The sequence below is a fragment of the Chelonoidis abingdonii genome, chromosome 2 (assembly GCF_003597395.2).
Source record: "Chelonoidis abingdonii isolate Lonesome George chromosome 2, CheloAbing_2.0, whole genome shotgun sequence".
Taxonomy (NCBI): domain Eukaryota; kingdom Metazoa; phylum Chordata; order Testudines; family Testudinidae; genus Chelonoidis; species Chelonoidis abingdonii.
The window spans coordinates 120,716,462-120,735,186 of NC_133770.1; the positions used below are offsets into that span (position 1 = coordinate 120,716,462).

The window sequence follows — 18,725 nt, forward strand, 5'->3', positions numbered from 1 at the left end:
TTTATCCACATTAAATTTCATTTGCCATTTTGTTGCCCAATCACTTAGTTTTGTGAGATCTTTTTGAAGTTCTTCACAGTCTGTTTGGTCTTAACTATCTTTAGCAGTTTAGTATCATCTACAAACTTTGCCACCTCACTTTTTACTCCTTTCTCCACATCATTTATAAATAAGTTGAATAAGATTGGTCCTAGGACTGACCCTTGGGGAACACCACTAGTTACCCCTCTCCATTCTGAGAATTTAACATTTATTCCTACCCTTTGTTCCCTGTCTTTTAAACAGTTCTCAATCCATGAAAGGACCTTCCCTTTTATCCCATGACAACTTAATTTACATAAGAGCCTTTGGTGAGGGACCTTGTCAAAGGCTTTTTGGAAATCTAAGTATACTGTGTCCACTGGATCCCCCTTTGTCCACATGTTTGTTGACCCCTTCAAAGAACTCTAATAGATTAGTAAGTCACGATTTCCCTTTAGAGAAACCATATGGACTTTTGCCCAACAATTTATGTTCTTCTGTGTGTCTGACAATTTTATTCTTTACTATCGTTTCAACTAATTTGCCAGATACTGACGTTAGACTTACCAGTCTGTAATTGCCGGGATCACCTCTAGAGCCCTTTTTAAATATTGGCTTTACATTAGCTATCTTCCAGTCATTGGGTACAGAAGCCGATTTAAAGGACAGGTTACAAACCATAGTTAATAGTTCTGCAACTTCACATTTGAGTTGTTTAAGAACTTTTGGGTGAATGCCATCTGGTCCCGGTGACTTGTTAATGTTAAGTTTATCAATTAATTCCAAAACATCCTCTCGTGACACTTCAGTCTGTGACAGTTCTCAGATTTGTCACCTACAAAAGCTGGCTCAGATCTGGGAATCTCCCTAACATCCTCAGCCATGAAGACTGAAGCAAAGAATCCGTTTAGTTTCTCCACAATGACTTTATTGTCTTTAAGTGCTCCTTTTGTATCTCGGTCATCCAGGGGCCCCACTGGTTGTTTAGCAGGCTTTCTGCTTCTGATGTACTTAAAAGGTAGTAACAAAACATTTTTTTGAGTTTTTGGCTAGACGTTCTTCAGACTCCTCTTTGGCTTTTCTTATTGCATTTTTATACTTAATTTGGCAGTGTTTACGCTCCTTTCTATTTACCTCACTAGGATTTGACTTCCACTTTTTAAAAGATGCCTTTTTAGCTCTCACTGCTTCTTTTACATGGTTGTTAAGCCACTGTGGCACTTTTCTTTTAGTTCTTTTACTGTGTTTCTTAATTTGGGGTATACATTTAAGTTGGGCCTCTATTATGGTGTCTTTAAAAAGCATCCGTGCAGCTTGCAGGGATTTCACTTTAGTCACTGTACCTTTTAATTTCTGTTTAACTCACCCCCCTTATTTTTGCATAGTTCCCTTTTTTTTAAATTAAATGCCACAGTGTTGGGCTGTTGAGATGTTCTTCCCACCACAGGTTTGTTAAATGTTGTTATATTATGGTCAATATTTCCAAGTGGTCCTGTTATAGTTCCCTCTTGGACCAGCTCCTGCTCTCCACTCAGGACTAAATCAAGAGTTGCCTCTCCCCTTGTGGGTTCCTGTACCAGCTGCTCCAAGAAGTAGTCAATTAAGGTATTGAGAAATTTTGTCTTTGCATTTCATCCTGAGGTGACATATTACCAGTCAATATGGGGATAATTGAAATCCCCCACTATAACTGAGTTCTTAATTTTGATAGCCTCTCTATTTTCCCTTAGCATTTCATCATCACTATCACTGTCCTGGTCAGGTGGTCGATAATAGATCCCTAATGTTATATTCTTATTAGAGCATGAAATTACTGTCCACAGACATTCTGTGGAACATGTGGATTCACTTAAAATTTTTACTTCATTTGATTCTACATTTTCTTTCACATATAGTGCCACTCTCTCCTCCCCTCCCCACTCCCCCCAGCATGACCTGTTCTGTCCTTCCAATATATTTTGTACTCCGGAATGATTGTGTCCCATTGATTGTCCTCAGTCAACCAGGTTTTTGTGATGCCTATTATATCAGTATCATCTTTTAACATGAGGCACTCTGTTTCACCCATCTTATTATTTAGATTTTTAGCATTTGTGTACAAGCACTTCAAAAAGTTGTCACTGTTTATTTGTCTGCCCTTTTCTGATGTGTCTGATTCTTTATGTGAATGTTTCTCATCTGATCTGGCTCTTACATTATCCTCTTCCATCCTCTGCTCCTGACTTTAACCTAGAGAATCTCTACCAATAGACTCTCCTCTAAGAGAAGTCTCTGTCCGATCCACGTGCTCCTCTGCAGCAGTCGGCTTTCCTCCATCTCCTAATTTAAAAACCGCTCTGCAACCTTTTTAATGTTAAGTGCCAGCAGTCTGGTTCCACTTTGGTTTAGGTGGAGTCCATCTCTCCTGTATAGGCTCCCCCATCCCAAAGGTTTCCCTAGTTCCTAATGAATCTAAACCCCTCCTCTCTACACCATCATCTCATTCACGCATTGAGACTCTAAAGCTCTGCCTGCCTACCTGGCCCTGCGCGTGGAACTGGGAGCATTTCTGAGAATGTTACCGTAGAAGTCCTGGATTTCAGTCTCTTCAGGCCTAAATTTCGCCTCCAGGACACGTCTCCTACCCTTCCCTATGTCATTGGTACCTACATGTACCACGACCACCGGCTCCTCCCCAGCACTACACGTAAGTCTATCCGGATGTGCCCCAATAACAAAATATATATGGACACCACATCTTGAAGAACCACAGTTAGTGGAAGATAAAGTGTTCTCTTTCCCTTCACTTAAAGCTTATTCGTTGCTTATATAGACTTGGTTTATATATATAGGGTTTGATAATTTGGTTTAAAATGGAGTATGTTCAAACAACTTTTCTAGTATGACATAACCTTATTATTTACATCTCTAAAGAGGACAAATGTAATTTCATTTTGTGTGAATAATAAAGTACTCAAACTTTTTCCAGGTAACCAATAAAAAGCCAATAACCGTACTTGAAGTACTTCAAAAAATCCGTCTACATGTTTCAGTGCCACAATGCGATGTGTTTGGATATTTAAGCATAGAATCTGAAATTGTGATTCTCATCATACCTGTTGATCAAAACCCCAAACCGTTGCAGGTAGAATTTATTATTATTTTCTTTAGTCAATACAGTTCCATTTTATTTCAATACAGGTTGTCATATTTACAATCTGTGCTATGTACCATTTATTTTTACTTTCAATTTACACTTGAAAAGCTACAGTGAAAGATGGCAAGAATAAAATGGAATTGAGTCTCATTGTTTTGTATTGGATAATGACTGTTCTGAGACTTCTGTGGTGATTTGTGCCTAAGAGTTTCTATTATAAGGATAAAGTGGAGGTGTTTTAACACTTACTGTTTTTGTAAGAGGTTTTGAATATAGCTGTGCAAATAATCAATATTTCAGTTTGGTGCCGAATCAAAAATAAAGTTTCGTTTCAGGTCAAGCAAAATGTTTCATTTAGTTTTTATTTTTTTTAAATAAAATTGAAGCAAAATTTTTAAAACAGAAATTTTGAATTAAATCAAAATGTTTCATTTTGACTTTTGGAACTTTTTTTCTTTTCTGGCTGAAACAATTTGGCAAATTTTGACATGAATTCATGCAGTGTTTTGGTTGACACAAGTGTGAATTTTTCAGCAAAAAAAGCTTGAAAAATTTCACCCAGCTCTAGCTGTGGATGCTAGCGGAGTATGCTGGAGCACACAGCAGACTACAGCACATGGAAAATAAAATACTACAAACTTTACACGGCTCCATTTTGCTGGAGTTTGTGGTATTTTGTAATTCTAAATACAATAAAATGCAATAAAATAATATAAAATTCAATACTTTAGTCTTCTGTGAATTATATCACGTAGCAGATAGATCAACTGAGTAAAATACAAAAGAGTTTTCATTTAAAATTTCACAAAGAAAAAATATATTTAGAAGAGTGACTGTCATGCATTTAATAAATGTGCTTTGGAGTATACGTTTTTAGTATCGAGCCATTGGTCTGTTACTTAAAAAATGCACCTGGGTGTCTGTGAATGGGTTATACCATGGTCTTTCTTGATGCTACATATAGATATGGATTAGGCTGCCACCTCAGCTGCTGGAAATTGTCATAGCTCCACTGACTTCAGTGGAACCATACCAGCTAAATATCTGCTCCTATATTTCTGGGACCATCACAGTTTTGATAGGGGGATCCTCTCTCTTACAAAACTAGCTATCAGTGTGCTACAAAGTCCCCAAATACTTTTCAGAATATGTTAAAGGACATCAAGTCAGTGTGTTGCCCCACTATAATAATGGTGTGACACACCTACTTTGTGCTAGCAAAGATATTCACACATAGCTGGGAACCCTAAACTGTGTATGTGGATTAGTAAACCCACACAAAAGCCATTATACTATTTTGCTTGGAGCAACTCGGAACTGCTACAATAAAAATAAGCTTCAAATATATATTGCATTTCTTTTTCCTAGAACTCTTGCTTTATTCTGACATTCTTTTGATTAGGTTTCTGCAAGTCCAAAAAACCCCTGTACTTTTGTTAAGCGCCTTTCCCTGCCCTGGTGACAGCACATTTTTATAATGAAGTTCCCTCAGGGTTTAGGATTCACGCTGACCACTGTGATGCTCTTAACTTGTGCGTTAACATGCATTATTTTAAAATGAAGGTTAATCTTTAAAATAAAAAAGGGGGAGTAGGTAAGAAGCAGCAGACTGGAATCCACATTTTCTGCTCATTCTACAACACAAATATTATTTGGGCAATTTCATTTCCTCAAATTGTTTGATTTAGGAAAGTCTGCCTCCAATTTCCTTTTTATTTTCCCAAACTCATTTTGTGTATTCAGTTTTGCTTCCTGTATGGGCCAAAGTTAAGTCTTTTCTAAGTGGACAGAATTTGATCAATTGCATTGAAGTTACACCAGTTTACACTGTGACTGAATTTGGCTTTACATCAGTCGTGTTGTCTAGCCTCGTCTATCAAGATACCTATAATTGCTAGCATTCTGTTGAATTTATCTACTTTTACTGACCATGGAGTGTTTTTTACATTCTGTAGTTAATGCTGCAGCTAAATTTCCATTATAATTCCAATTTTTTCTTTGAGAAGTATCCCTGTGGTGCTCCACTTTAGGTGTTCTTGCGCCCCTGTGCTTGTAATAGGAGATTTGTGGCAGCAATGCATAGTTGGGTTGCACATGCACAGTCCCCGTCTCGCACCGCTTCAGGTGGTTATTTAGCACCGTGTGGCAAACTCCCCTCAGTTCCTTCTCTATCGCCTTTTGCTTGAGTCGGAGCACTTAGCAGTGCCTCTATGGCTACTTCTATTAGGTTTTTTTTTTACAATTTAGACTTTGTTCTTGTTGGATTATAGGTAACTTTCCTTTCCTGTTTAATTTTTTTTCTTCCTTTAAAAATTTTTTTTTTCCTTTCAGACTAGAAGATTAAGTTTCTGTTGTTAGCCATTAGTAGGTTGGAATAATTGGTTTTCCCCTTTTGGAGGGGGAAACATTTTTATGAGGTGCATGTCCAGTTCCCCAGGTTTTAAATGCTGTCTCACGTGCAGCCTTTCTGTCCTGGTGTCAGACAGGCACTCACAGTGTGTTCGTTTCCTCGCCAAGACACACATCCCTCACAAGTGCTTGCATTGTCACAATCTATAAGCCCAAACCAGGACGGCGAGAGACTTACAGTTCAAATTCCTCATGGTGGAGAAGTCTCTCCGGACAACATTTGAGCCCAAATCACAGACCCCACCCTCCCCCGAACATAGGTTCCCAACTGCTGACAGAGGCTCTTCCTTATCGGCTCATGTGAAAGACCACTCCGCCAAGGTGTCCAAAAACTGAGCTCTAACTTCTGCGGCTCAGAAATCTGCCAAGAAATCGTGTTCCCCAAGCCAGCAAACTCCATTGGTACTCTCTACTGCCGAAGTAATGGAACTTTTCAGTACCGTGGGTACCATAAGAGCAAAAGAACCTAAGCAAGCTAACTCAGACAAGGGCAGCAAGGGGAAATTGAAACCCTCTGCCTCGGCACCATTAGAGCCAACGAAACATTTGGCACTGAGCAGCTCGGCACCACTGCAGACCTCATGGCTCTATCTGCTGCCAGCATAACACACTCAGTGCATGCACTAACACCCATAGCTTCACCAAAGCAATCTGTATTGACCACTCCATCTTCAGTGGTACCAATATTACTAGCACGGCAGCAATTCCTATGCTAGAAGGACTTAATTGGTCACCTCGATGCCGGAAACTCCTATCCTCGGTACGACGTCACCTGTCTCGCCACTCCATCTAGATCTGCTCCTCCACTATCACACGACGAGGAGGACGAGGATGAAGGAGAAATATACTCCTCTCACCATTCCTCTCCCATCTGTGTACCTACCAAATCAGATCCACCACAGAACAGGGGCTATTATAGTGGGCCAAAGATCAAAAGTAGTATGGACACCCATGGGATGCCACCGATGCCTTTTCAACCTTACTGTATCCCATGGGTGGCATACCCCCCAGAACACCACAAACCTTCCAGTCCACCCAGGGTGAGCACACGTCATTCCACCCTCACCTTCGGTACCGGCGACTCTCTGAGCTCCCAGAAGATGTGGCCAAAGAGAGGAGGAGATTTTGGACCAGGAAGTGATACCAGGAGCCAATTTTTCATCCTCTTCCCTTGATGACACCATCGTGCCCCCACCTCCCAACATGGTGAATGACTTGAAACAATTTCAGGACCTTTTTAAGAGAATGGCAGGCTCATTGGATATCTCACTGGAAGAAGTTCAGGAATAACAACAAACTATTAGCAGCAAAGAGTCCTGTGGCACCTTATAGACTAACAGACGTATTGGAGCATGAGCTCCAATGCATCCGACGAAGTGGGTATTCACCCACGAAAGCTCATGCTCCAATATGTCTGTTAGTCTATCAGGTGCCACAGTCTGACAAAGTGGGTATTCACCCACGAAAGCTTATGCTCCAATACTTCTGTTAGTCTATCAGGTGCCACAGGACTCTCTGCTGCTTTTACAGATCCAGACTAACACGGCTATCCCTCTGATCCATAAACTATTAGATATCCAACAGACCTCAACCTCTTCCAAAATCACTCTACTGATGAATGACGCAATTATAGAACCCGCAGAATCGATTTGGCAGACCCCAGCAACAATCCCATCTACATGCAAGAGGTCTGACAACAAATATTATGTGCCAGTGAAGGAAATGGAGTTCCTCTCCTCACACCCCACACCAAACTCTTTGGTGGTGGATGCAGTAAATGAACAGGGCAGAGAATAACACCCCCCCAAAACACACCGTATGACAGTTATTGGAACAGACTAGATCTCTTCGACTGTAAGACCTACTCCTTGGCAATGTTACACCTCAGGATTGCCAATTACGAGGCATTACTTGCCAACTATGACCACTCAAACTACTCAAAGTTGTCAGAATGTATTGAATTCATTCCAGAAGAGAAAAGAGAACAGTGCAGGACCATAATCTCTGAAGGACATCATCTTGGCAGAACAGCATTGCAGGCTGCATTGCAATCTCCAGACTCCACAATATAGTTGGTAGCCACAGAAATAGTGATGAGGTGAGCATCTTGGTTGCATCTCTCTGGGTTTCCCAGAGAGGTACAATTGATGGTCAAGGATCTCCCATTTAAAGGTTCTAAATTGTTTGCAGCCAAAGCAGATGAATCTCTCCACACACTCAAAGACTAAAGGGAGATGTTAAAATCCCTGGGCATCTACATGCCTAGAAACAAGGAAAAGGAGGGCAAGTATTATGCCTCACAAGGATTCAGGTCTACATCTTATGTGCAATCACACAGACAATATGTGCAACAAGGGCAGAAACAGAGATCCACGAGGAGACTGCCTCCACCTCAGCCTTCTATGTCTCAACCACCATCAAGACGGCAGTGTTGAGACTTTGGACAAAGGTCCAAGACCCCCACAACTTCAAGTGCTGGAAACACCTGTCATCTCCCAGCCATTCAGAGATTGTCTCGCCCCTTTTTACCCAATCTGGCAGACTCTCACATCCAACTGATGCATACTAGATATAATCAAGTCTGGGTATTCCATCCCATTTATCTCCATCCCCCGTACCCTTCTTTCTTCCCCATCCCTCTTCAGGGACCCCTCTCATGAAGATCTACTGTGACAGGAGGTAACCCACCTCATACATCTAGGTGCTGTAAAACTGGTACCAACAGAACACAGAGGAAAGGGTTTCTATTCACATTATTTCCTCACCCAGAAAAAAAACTGGATGGTGGAGACCCATTCTCAATTTATGAAGACCCAACAAATTCGTGAAGACCCAACACTTCAAGATGGTCACGCTGGCAACCATAACTCCAGCACTAGAAAGGAAGGCCTGATTCTTGGCCCTCGACCTCCAGGATGCACACTTTCATTTAAGAGTACATCCATCACATCAGAGGTTCTACAGATTTGCCTCCAGAAGCAGATCACTTTCACTAGAAAATTGAGCCTTTTGGCCTATCCACTGTCCCATGAGTATTGTCGAAGATTCTTGCAGTGGTCACGGCTTACCTCTGCAGACAGGGAATTATGATATTCCCCTAATTCGATGACTGCTTACTGAAAGCATCGACATGACAAGGAGCGCTATAAGCAAGGTAGCTCTCTTCACATGCCTAGGCCTACAAATGCACAAAAATCAACACTAACTTTAGTGCAAAAACTAGAATTCATCGGAGTCTACCTCAGTTCTCCAGAGGCTATGACCTCTCTACCATGACAGCAATTCATTACTCTACCCAATCTGATCTCCTCAAAACTAAACAGCCCTCAGATAATGGCCAAGACTTGCCTACAACTGCAGAGTCACCTGGCTGCAACGACATTCGTCATCAAACATGTGAGGTTAGTGTCTGCAAGCCTGACTCCAGACAACCTACACTCCATTCAAACACAGCATGAACAAACACCTCACAATACCAAACAAAGTAAAAGACTCCCTACCAAGGGCAACACAACCAGACAATGTTTGGACCAGGGCCTTCTTTGTCCTGAACCCTCCAACAATGATGATCATGAAGGATGCCTCACTACAAAGTTGGAGAGCACATCTGACCACTCATATTATCTAGGGCCATTGGTCCCCAGCAGAATCCCTCCTGTGTATAAAGCTACTGGAACTATGAGCCATTCGCAACGTGTGCTCCCATTTCCTGCCCATAATCAAGAACAGGACCATAAAAATCCTCAGTGTTGCATGCATATTCTATATAAACCAGCAAGGGAGGAACGCTCACACTCCCTGTGCATGGAAGCCATGCTACTCTAGAACTGGTGCATCAGTCACAACATCAACATCTCAGCCTGTTACCTACCAGGATGCCAAAACACCGCTGCAGAGGCACTGAGCAGGAACTTTTCTCAGGACCACAAGTGGGAATTAGGTATACGGGTTCTACACAACGTATACCAAGATTGGGGGTTCCCAACTATAGATCTCTTTGCAATGGCACACAATGCCAAATGCTCTCTGTTTTTCTCCAGAGCAGGTTTGGGCCTTTGCTCCATGGGCAACACCTTTCTTATCAAATGGGACGCTCCTCTCCTATATGCCTTCCCTCCCATCCCTCTCCTATCCCGGATAATACACAAGATCACATTGGACAAGTCCAAAGTCATTCTGATAGCCCCCAGGTGGCCATGACAAATGTGGTTCCCTTCCCAAAATGGTAGCATGCACACCACACACCCTTCCTCTTGTACCCTGTCTCCTCTCTCAAGATGCAGGCCAACTCCTTCATCCGAATTTAGAAAGACTCCACCTCAAAATGTGGCTACTCTATCGCTCCAAGGACCTGAAATGACCTGCTCAGAGGAAGTAAAGGACATTCTACTAAATAGTCACAGACCAGCTATCCATCATACATATTTACACAAATGGATACAATTCTCTACATGGTGCCAAAATAAACAAATCACAGTGGTCTCCTTCCCTGTACCTTTTAATTCTAGACTACATACTAGAACTAAAGAAATAGGGCCTCTCCATTAGCTCAGTCGGGTACACCTCTCAGCCATCACAGCGTTCCATCAAAACATGCAACATTTACTGATTTTTTTTTGCTCACCCAGTCACCAAGCGCTTTCTCAAAGGACTCATCAACATTTACCCTGAAGAATGAACCCTGTCTCCGCCATGGGATCTTAACCTAGAATGGTGGAGCCTCACCAGAACCCCATTTGAACCGCTAACGATGTGCGCACTTCTTCACTGCTCAGTGAAGGTAGCCTACCTCATCGCCATTATGTCCACCTGGTGGATGGGAGAGCTGGGGGCCCCCATGGCACATCCATTATACGTGATATTCTTAAAAAATAAAGTTGCCCTATTATCTCATCCCAGGTTCTTACCTAAGATTGCCTCCTCTTTCCATCTCAACCAACTCATTCACCTCCCATCCTTCTATCCAGCCCCCCAGGGGAATAGACAAGAGTCCTCACTTCACATCCTAGACATAAGAAGGGCACTAGCCTTTTATATAGACAGAACAAAGACTTTTCGAAAGTCACCAGAATTATTCATCTCCATCCCAAAATGATCAAAAGGAGACACCGTATCTAAATAGAGACTGTCCAAACAGATTTCTGTGTGCATCAACATGTGCTATTGTCAAAAGCATCTCCAGCCCCAGTGGGCACCCACACACATTTCACCAGAGCTTTATTGGCTTCGATAGCATTTCTTAAGTGTCCCCATTATGGACATCTATAAAGTGGGAACTTGGGCCTCAGCCCATACATTTACACAACACTGTACATTAGAACAACATTCAGCATCTGATGCGCTATTTGGACTTACTGTATTATCATCTACCATGACTTCAACTCTGAAGCCCCTTCCTTCCACTGAAGAGCACTGCTCTGAAGTCACCTGAAGTGGAGCACCCACAGGGACACTCCTCGAAGAAGAGGAGGAGGAGGAGGAGATTACTTACCCTGTGCAGTAACTAAAGTTCTTCAAAATGGTTGTCCCTGTGGGTGCTCCACTACCTTCTCACCTCCCCTCTACTTCACATTACATACTCTTCAGCAGAGAAGGAACGGGGGCAGGGGCAGGGGTTGGTCACACGGTGCTAGATAGCTGAAGCAGCGCAAAACTGGGACTGTGCATGTCTCTCCCAATCAAGCACTGCTGCCACAAATCTCCGATTACAAGTGCGGGGGTGCAAGAACATCTAAAGTGGAGCACCCACCGGGATGACCATCTCAAAGAACTTCAATTACTACACAGGGTGAGTAACCGTCTCTTCCATCCCCATCTTTTAAAATCTCAAAAAATAAATAAATTGGCTGTAAAAGTGGCAGGCTGAGGACTAGGACTGAAACTACACTATTTCAAATTTTTCTATAAAATTTGAATTGAATCAGACAAGTGGTTTCTAAGTTAACACCTTAAAATTGGAGGTGTTTGCCAGTAATCAAAAATCTATTTTTTTCTACTTTGTAGAAAATAAAACTTAGTTTGTCCTGTACATATTCCCTTGCCAAAACCCCAAGATAGTCTATTTTCAAGAGTTATTAACTTCTTAATTTGGAATGTTATCATCTGTGGTGAGTTCATGAAAAGGATTTCTGAAAAACGAAGGTTGGTTTGTTTGTTTCCTTTATTAAGAAAAGTGTCTCCCCCATGTTCTTGTGCAAAGGGCCTCAGAATGTAACCTGAACATTATAAAGACTTTGTCAGGAGAAAAAGGAAAATTTCCTTGAGAGGGTTGAGTCTCCTATGGGTCCCAGGCCTGGGGGGGCACCAACTCCCCTAAGGTTCTCTGTGGGTTCTCTACTCCCATAGACCTCAGTGCAATACCTTGTGAACCAGGAGAGAAATCCCATGATTTCTAGTGGTATGAGGCCCTGCTTTCTATTCTGGTCTATATTGAAATTTTGGACCTTAAAAATCACAAAATTCTGAGGAACCATTTTTGAGGTTTATAATTTTCTCCTCATGAAACTTCCATGGTAGGATTCATAAGTAACTAAGGCACCTGACAGAGACATAAAATACAATTTTTTAAAACTCTCAAAAGCTGACCTGTATGATTCACTTGTGGTTTTGCCATCCTAAACTTTAGTATAAACGTTTAGGATGGTGTATAATCTTCTAGATAAAGAGAAGAGATTTTAATAACTAACTGCTGGGGTTTTTTTTCTAGATTGAAGCCTGCAATAAAGAAGCAGAAAAGATAGAGTCGCTGATAAATTCTGACAGCCCAACTTTAGCATCCCATGTGCCATTATCAGCACTTATCACATCCCAGGTGCAAGTTTCCTATAGTATATCTTCTTCCTCTGTTAAAGCTGTGCCTGTATTGCAGACCCTGCTCTTGAGCCTTATATTGACCTTGCAAGCAGCAATCTGTAATACATAACTGCTTAGAAAATGTGCAAAATAAATATCCTGTTGTATTTTTTCTGTATTGCGAAGGACATTCAGTACTGCTGATCTATTAATAGAGCAAAATATATATTTTAACCAGAAAGAAAAATATATTAGTTTGGTTCAACAAAATTCCAGAAAAAGGTTTTAATACGCTACATTTTTCATTAAAAATGAATTTTAAAATATTTGAAATAATCCAAAAGAAAACTCTATTAATCACTAAAATCACTAGTCAAAAGATTTTTCACACACATCATTTTCTTTATGCACACATACCTTAAAAATGTTGTACAAATCTTTAAACTTGTGATTCTGTGAAAAGGAAGTTGTTACACAAAAATTTTCAGCAGTGAGCAAACGTACTGTGATTTTTGAAAAGTGTTTTTTTTATTATTATTCAGATGTATATCATTGAGAATTATGACAAGTATGCACCTATTTTAAACATCAATTTTTGGAAGAAACAAAAATTGCTGCTACTTAAATAATTTACCAAAAAACAAACTGAGTAATTTTTTGTATGAATATATTATCTTATATTTTATTATGAAGAAAGCTAAATAGCCATGGGCCTATCCCAGCACACTTACATATTTGAGTAGCTTTACTCACCTGCTTAAGTGTTTGCAGGATATTGGGCCCCATGTTTGTAAAATGACAATCATTTTCTAAGCCAGAACCTTATTTACGTTAAGAAATGGAGAAATGTATTCATTTTTACAGTTCTGTATATTGCAAATACCATGTATTCTGATTTTCTTATTGGATGCAAAATTATAAAGCCTCTATTTATAAGTGCCATTTTAAATATTGCAGTATTTGCATGTTATCTAATGAAATTTACACTTTAAATATGTTGATTTTATACAATGCATTAAAAGTTGTGTTTTATGCACATGAACTTAATCTACATGAAGTGTTTTGTATCAGTATTATAATAGCCAACTTTTGAAGTTTTATACAGAAAACACTTTTTTGCCAAAATGTTGAACTTTAAAAGAAGGCACTGAAAACTTCTTGAACCTTTTGTGTTACTGTAGCATGTCTGTAGCAATTATTTTCTGTTAAATATTTTCAGTGCAAATGTATCAAAGCTTTTTTTATTTTAATAAAAAGAACTTTTATTTTCTCATGTATACTTAAAAATATATATGCAATTTTATAAAATCCTCTACATATTTCAGTGTGTTTTTGTTTCCTTTCAGATATAGCACCTAGAAAAAATTAAGTGCAAAAATATACATTTATGCTATGTTTAGATTTTAAAACTTACCAAAGTAATTAAATTCTAAGTGACGATTCTTACAGTAGTTTTGTATAGTCTCTCTATTGGTGTCTAAACGTTTTGTATTCCCCTTATAGCAGGAGTGTCAAACTCATTTCGTGGGGAGAGCTGAATTACATTTGTTGTTTTGTTGTTGTGTTCCAGGTCTGCAAAATTACAGTCAGATATAATCCTCAATCCACAGATGATCTTCCAGCTATCAGCTGGGGATTTGCACAAAGATCAAGGACAGAATTAAGATCCCACTAGTAACTAAAATTTTGGGGTATAGTTCTGCAAAGCAGATTGACAGAGTCAGGCTCTTACATCTGCAGAGTCCCATTGACTTCATTTTATAATCTGACATGTCCCTCTGAAACCTCCTCCAAGTGCTTTTATAAGTGTATGTCTTCTTTGTACAGTATGTTGTGAAAAGAGCATGCTATATTTTGATTAAAGTACCCTCTTGCTCAGTGCAAATTTCAACATACTTCTGGCAATTGGATGCACGTGTAGGCAATCTGCTTGAGTGTGTCCACCAAATGTCACTGGAAAGACTCAATATATAGATAAGTATACTCTTGATACAAACTACTGTTGCAGTCATTCTTTTGTAGAACATGCTCTTAATCTATTTGGTTCTGAGAGTCTTCCAATATGTTAACAGCATAGTGCACGTGACAAGATTTTGAATTAAAAAGGCTTCGGACTTCAGACTTCTCACCAAAAGCTGCAAACAATTGGGAAGGTTTCTTTGAATGCCTTAGTTAACAAATAAGCAAACAATCTATCAACATCTAGCCTATATAATCTTGCTTCAGCACACAGATCATGAGGTCTACAGAAAAATGAGGAGTTATATATGAAAATCTATTTACCGCTTTTTTAAAAAATAATTTGGATGAGGCCTTAAAACCATCTTTTCCTTGTGGAATAGCGTGTGTGGTACTTTTCTGATTTTATAGCCAGGAAGAAAACTGTCTTCGATATGAGAGAGAGAGAGTGCAGAAAACATACTCCGAGATTTAGTCTGGTAAGAGCTGAATTCAAGTCCCAAGGATTTGTAGGTTCACAAACCATAGTTTGTATAATGCACCTTTTTAAGTGTGTGTGTTGGATGAGCAAATACTGAAGGTCTTTGAATAGATAGTAAATAGCTCAGCATACCATCTCAGTACATCTTCACTGAGGCTGAAGATGATTCTGAAACCTTGAAAAACAATAGACTGTCAGACTCCTCGGAAACTACAAGGGATTAGGCTATTCCTCCACACTGTTGGGTCAAAACAAGGAAATAATTATTTTAAAAGCATATTACTACTTTGTGGAAGATTTTCTAGACTCTTACAACACCTTTGACTCCTTCAGAGAAAGAAAAAAGTGCGTTATCTGGAGACTATAACTATGGGGTTTAGGTGAGCTTGACAAGTTACAGGTTGACACTTTTTTTTATCACAATGTCAGTGGAAATCTGATTTGGTCAAATAAAGAACTGGAACCACACAAGGGAAAATTGAAAAACACGAGAAACTGTGGTACCTTCCCATTGTTGGGCTGACACGACTTAATCGATGCCTTCACAAAACATTATTTTCTTATGTCTGGTGCTAGGTCCACGGCTCAAAGTTGGAGTTAGCGCCAGTGCTGGTTCAGGAGAATGATGCTTCAATTATTTTTTTAACTGAGTACTCTTCAGTCATCTTCCTGACTTACTATATTGTCATTGTCCTACACTGGGGATCTACATAGACATTCCTTGATGGGAAAAGGAAGGTTAACTAGCAAATGGAGTTCTCCAAATACATTACCTATACATGCCCACTGATCCTTTTGACTTTTATGCAGGCTTTGCTTTTGCAGCTGTATATCAAGTTGTAACTTTCATGGGGACAGATTCTCCTTTGAATTTTTCTTAAGTTCATGTTTTTGTTAACGCTTACAAACTGCTATTTGAGGGGTTTCAACAAGCCTGTTGGCCACTGTTTAAGAATGGACTGGAACAGGTTACATGAGCAAAGTTATGTGTGGTTAAGTTCTTTGCAAAATTGGGGCCTAGGTGTTTCCTACTTGATGATTAGACTGCAAAGCTGTTTCTTCCATCTGGATCAAGTAAAGCATTATTTCAACTACTTATTTTTCATTTTTAGGTAACCTAGTCTGCTGTACTTGTGGGATTCAATAATCTATTTTTGCTGTGCTGGATTTGACTTTACCCAAACCTATTTTCTTTGAAAGGTTTATTTGTACCCCTAAAAGGTAGCTCTGTGCACTTCACCTATTCCCTCACTGGGATGAATGAATGCAGGCTACATCTGTAGAACAGGTTTAACAACAATCCTCTAACAGTGGACCCACCTACCAGCTCTGAGCCATTATACCTGTTCATCCACTGCACAGGTATGTCTCCAGAATCTACTGTTTGTTTCATGCTTCTTCCATCTCTCCAAGAATAGGTCTGGCTATGAGTCATTGCAGAGCCCAGTGTGTGACTCACCTCTGATTTTAAAACTGTTTGGAAAAAAAGGGTTCCAATATTTGTTTGCTCCTTATGCTTGGCTAACACATTGAAGTCTACTGCTATTGTTATAATGCATGGAGGCAGCTTACTTTCCGTGATCACTGTTTTGAAATTATGGGCATCCAAATACACCTCTACCCTGATAGAACGCGACCCGATATAACACGAATTCAGATATAACGCGGTAAAGCAGTGGGGAGCCCCGGGCCCTTTGAAGCGCCACCTGAGCCCCACTGCTTTACCGCGTTATATCTGAATTGATGTAGAGCCCTGGGCCCCGCTGCCAGAGCTTCGGTGGTGATTTAAAGGGCCCGGGGCTCCCCACAGCAGCTGGAGCACCGTGCCCTTTACATCACTGCCAGGGAAGCCAGTCCAGTCCGGCACAGCATACTGGCTCTTGCCGGTACACCGTACCAGACCAAACCTAATATAATGCAGACACACCTATAAGGCGGTGAGATTTTTAGGCTCCTGAGGACCATGTTATATCGGGGTAGAGGTGTACATTTGAAACTGGACATTCATATGCAAATTAGGGAACCAATTTAGAAGCTGAATGAGCATATTTTTGATATTTAACTGCATCCCTGATGTGTTAGTTATATGTCGTTAGTTTGACTGTTGATGAAACAGTGAATAAATAAAAGGTTCTTAATTTTATTTTATTTTTTGGCATAGAGAGCATGTTTAAGGAGAAACTCTAGGTTTCCATGGATTAACAACTGATTTTAGCTGCACAACAGTTATGAGTATTTTGAATATTTAGCTTATTGTGAAAATGTTCAAATGATATTAAATGAATACTAAGAATTATCTGATAGGATGTCTGTCCCAAATTTTATTTTCAAATTCTTGTTTTTTTATTATATAAATTAACAGACCAAAACATTTCCCATCTTCATAATACTGAAACCATCCAGTGGATTTGCTACTGGCTAAAGTCCCAATACCATTTTTGTACACATGAACTTCAGTTTTGAACAGGCATAACATATGAATTTAAAATCTCTCTGAATTTATTCTGAGCATAATACACACTGCAAAGCATGTAGCACATTAAAATTACTGTACACGTAGTTTGCATTGAGGTTATGAAAAATGTAACATGACAGTATTGTATCATAATATCAAATTATATCAGTTAACGTTTAACTTCTATTTTGGTTCTGTAGCGTTCTTGGAGAGTAAGAAATTTAATTAGTTTGGAGCCATTATCAAACAGTTGAATAGCTTGCATATGAAAAAAACAATAAAAATATGTTAACATACAGCTGTAGAAAGTATTTAATACTTCTGCAGAGGATGAAAGGTTCAGTATGCTTCTGCAGAATGGAGCTCCTAAAACTCAGTGCTACATATTTTTAAGGAGAATTGTCTGCCTGAAGGAGAATGCTGATCTTTTAAACAGTTTTTGCTTTTCCAGCTGCCAGGACACACCACTATAAAGTATACACCCTATTGTAGATAAAAAGTAACAGTGATAACTCTTAAGATAATATCCTTATGGACATGAATATTTTTCGAAGGATCCTTAACCCCACATTTTGCAACAGATGATCAGTACTTTGCTTTACAATTCACCCTACATCACACAGAAGTTAAGACAATTTGTGGTTTGCATTAAACTTCTGCGGATTAGAAACGAGTCCTTTTGAAACACAGTGAATTTCTTCTTCCAAAGTACCCTGTGATCTGCCTTCCTCAAAGCTTGTTTCTACTTCACTTGGCCATGTACGGTTAGGAGATGGATTTGAGCCGACAGGTGTTGATGTCTCTGTTATGCCATCATTGCTTAATAATCCTATGGACTCTTCCTCTATAAACCCAACTTTATATTTGGGCAGATTCTTTCTCTCATATCTGTCTGGGTTTCTTAGTTTACTTCTTTGCTCTTCAATCTCTGCATCACTTGCAATATTGGCAAATGTTTTCAGTCTGGTTTTAAGTTCAGATTCGGCTTCCTCTATATATCTGGCTGCTAATGTTCTTCTACAACATTTATGTATTATTCTGGGGATTTAAAAAATGTTGAGTCAGGAAGTAATGTCCACGGTGTGAATAGCAGAACAGATTTCTGCTGCACACCTTCTCTCTCCATTCATAATGACTGGGTAATCTCTCACCTGTGGAATTTGGAAGTGGTCCCAGTATTGTTGCCAGAGGGCAGAGGACTAAGCCCTGCCCTTCAGCTCAGGCCACCAGAATTTCTGCCTCTGGTAGCGGAACAGGTTCATAGTTGGTTCAATTTCTCCTGACCATTTTGTCTAATTTTTCATTTTTGTGTAGAAGAGAGACTTCATTTCAACTCTAAGGTGAGCAATCTCTGGAGTATTAAGGCTCTAATCCTCTGGTACAGCACCTGTTTAGTAGGCTTCCTCTACTATGTTGCTGTAAACTGCCAAACCTTCGCTCTGATAGGGTAGAAGTCTTGGAGTCAGATCACT

The 18,725-nt window shown here is 39.9% G+C and overlaps 2 protein-coding genes and 1 long non-coding RNA gene across 7 annotated transcripts in view; 1 reads left to right on the forward strand and 2 right to left on the reverse strand.

The window, feature by feature from the left end:
* Nucleotides 1-13,668, forward strand: part of RECK (reversion inducing cysteine rich protein with kazal motifs) — a 105,885-nt gene extending 92,217 nt beyond the window's left edge. For all 5 annotated transcript variants that reach the window (XM_075062642.1, XM_032787127.2, XM_075062640.1 and 2 more), the window contains 2 exons: nt 2,990-3,145; nt 12,273-13,668. In XM_075062642.1, the coding sequence (XP_074918743.1) occupies nt 2,990-3,145; nt 12,273-12,488 (372 nt within the window). In that variant the 3' untranslated portion in view covers nt 12,489-13,668. The remainder of the gene's footprint in view (nt 1-2,989; nt 3,146-12,272) is intronic.
* The window catches only part of LOC142046342 (uncharacterized), a 934,987-nt gene that overhangs the window by 728,385 nt on the left and 187,877 nt on the right, over nt 1-18,725 (reverse strand). The window lies entirely within an intron of this gene.
* Nucleotides 17,276-18,725, reverse strand: part of LOC116828723 (zona pellucida-binding protein 2-like) — a 35,565-nt gene continuing 34,115 nt past the window's right edge. The window contains exon 10 of the mRNA XM_032787133.2: nt 17,276-18,291. Within this exon, the coding sequence (XP_032643024.1) occupies nt 17,880-18,291 (412 nt within the window). The 3' untranslated portion in view covers nt 17,276-17,879. The remainder of the gene's footprint in view (nt 18,292-18,725) is intronic.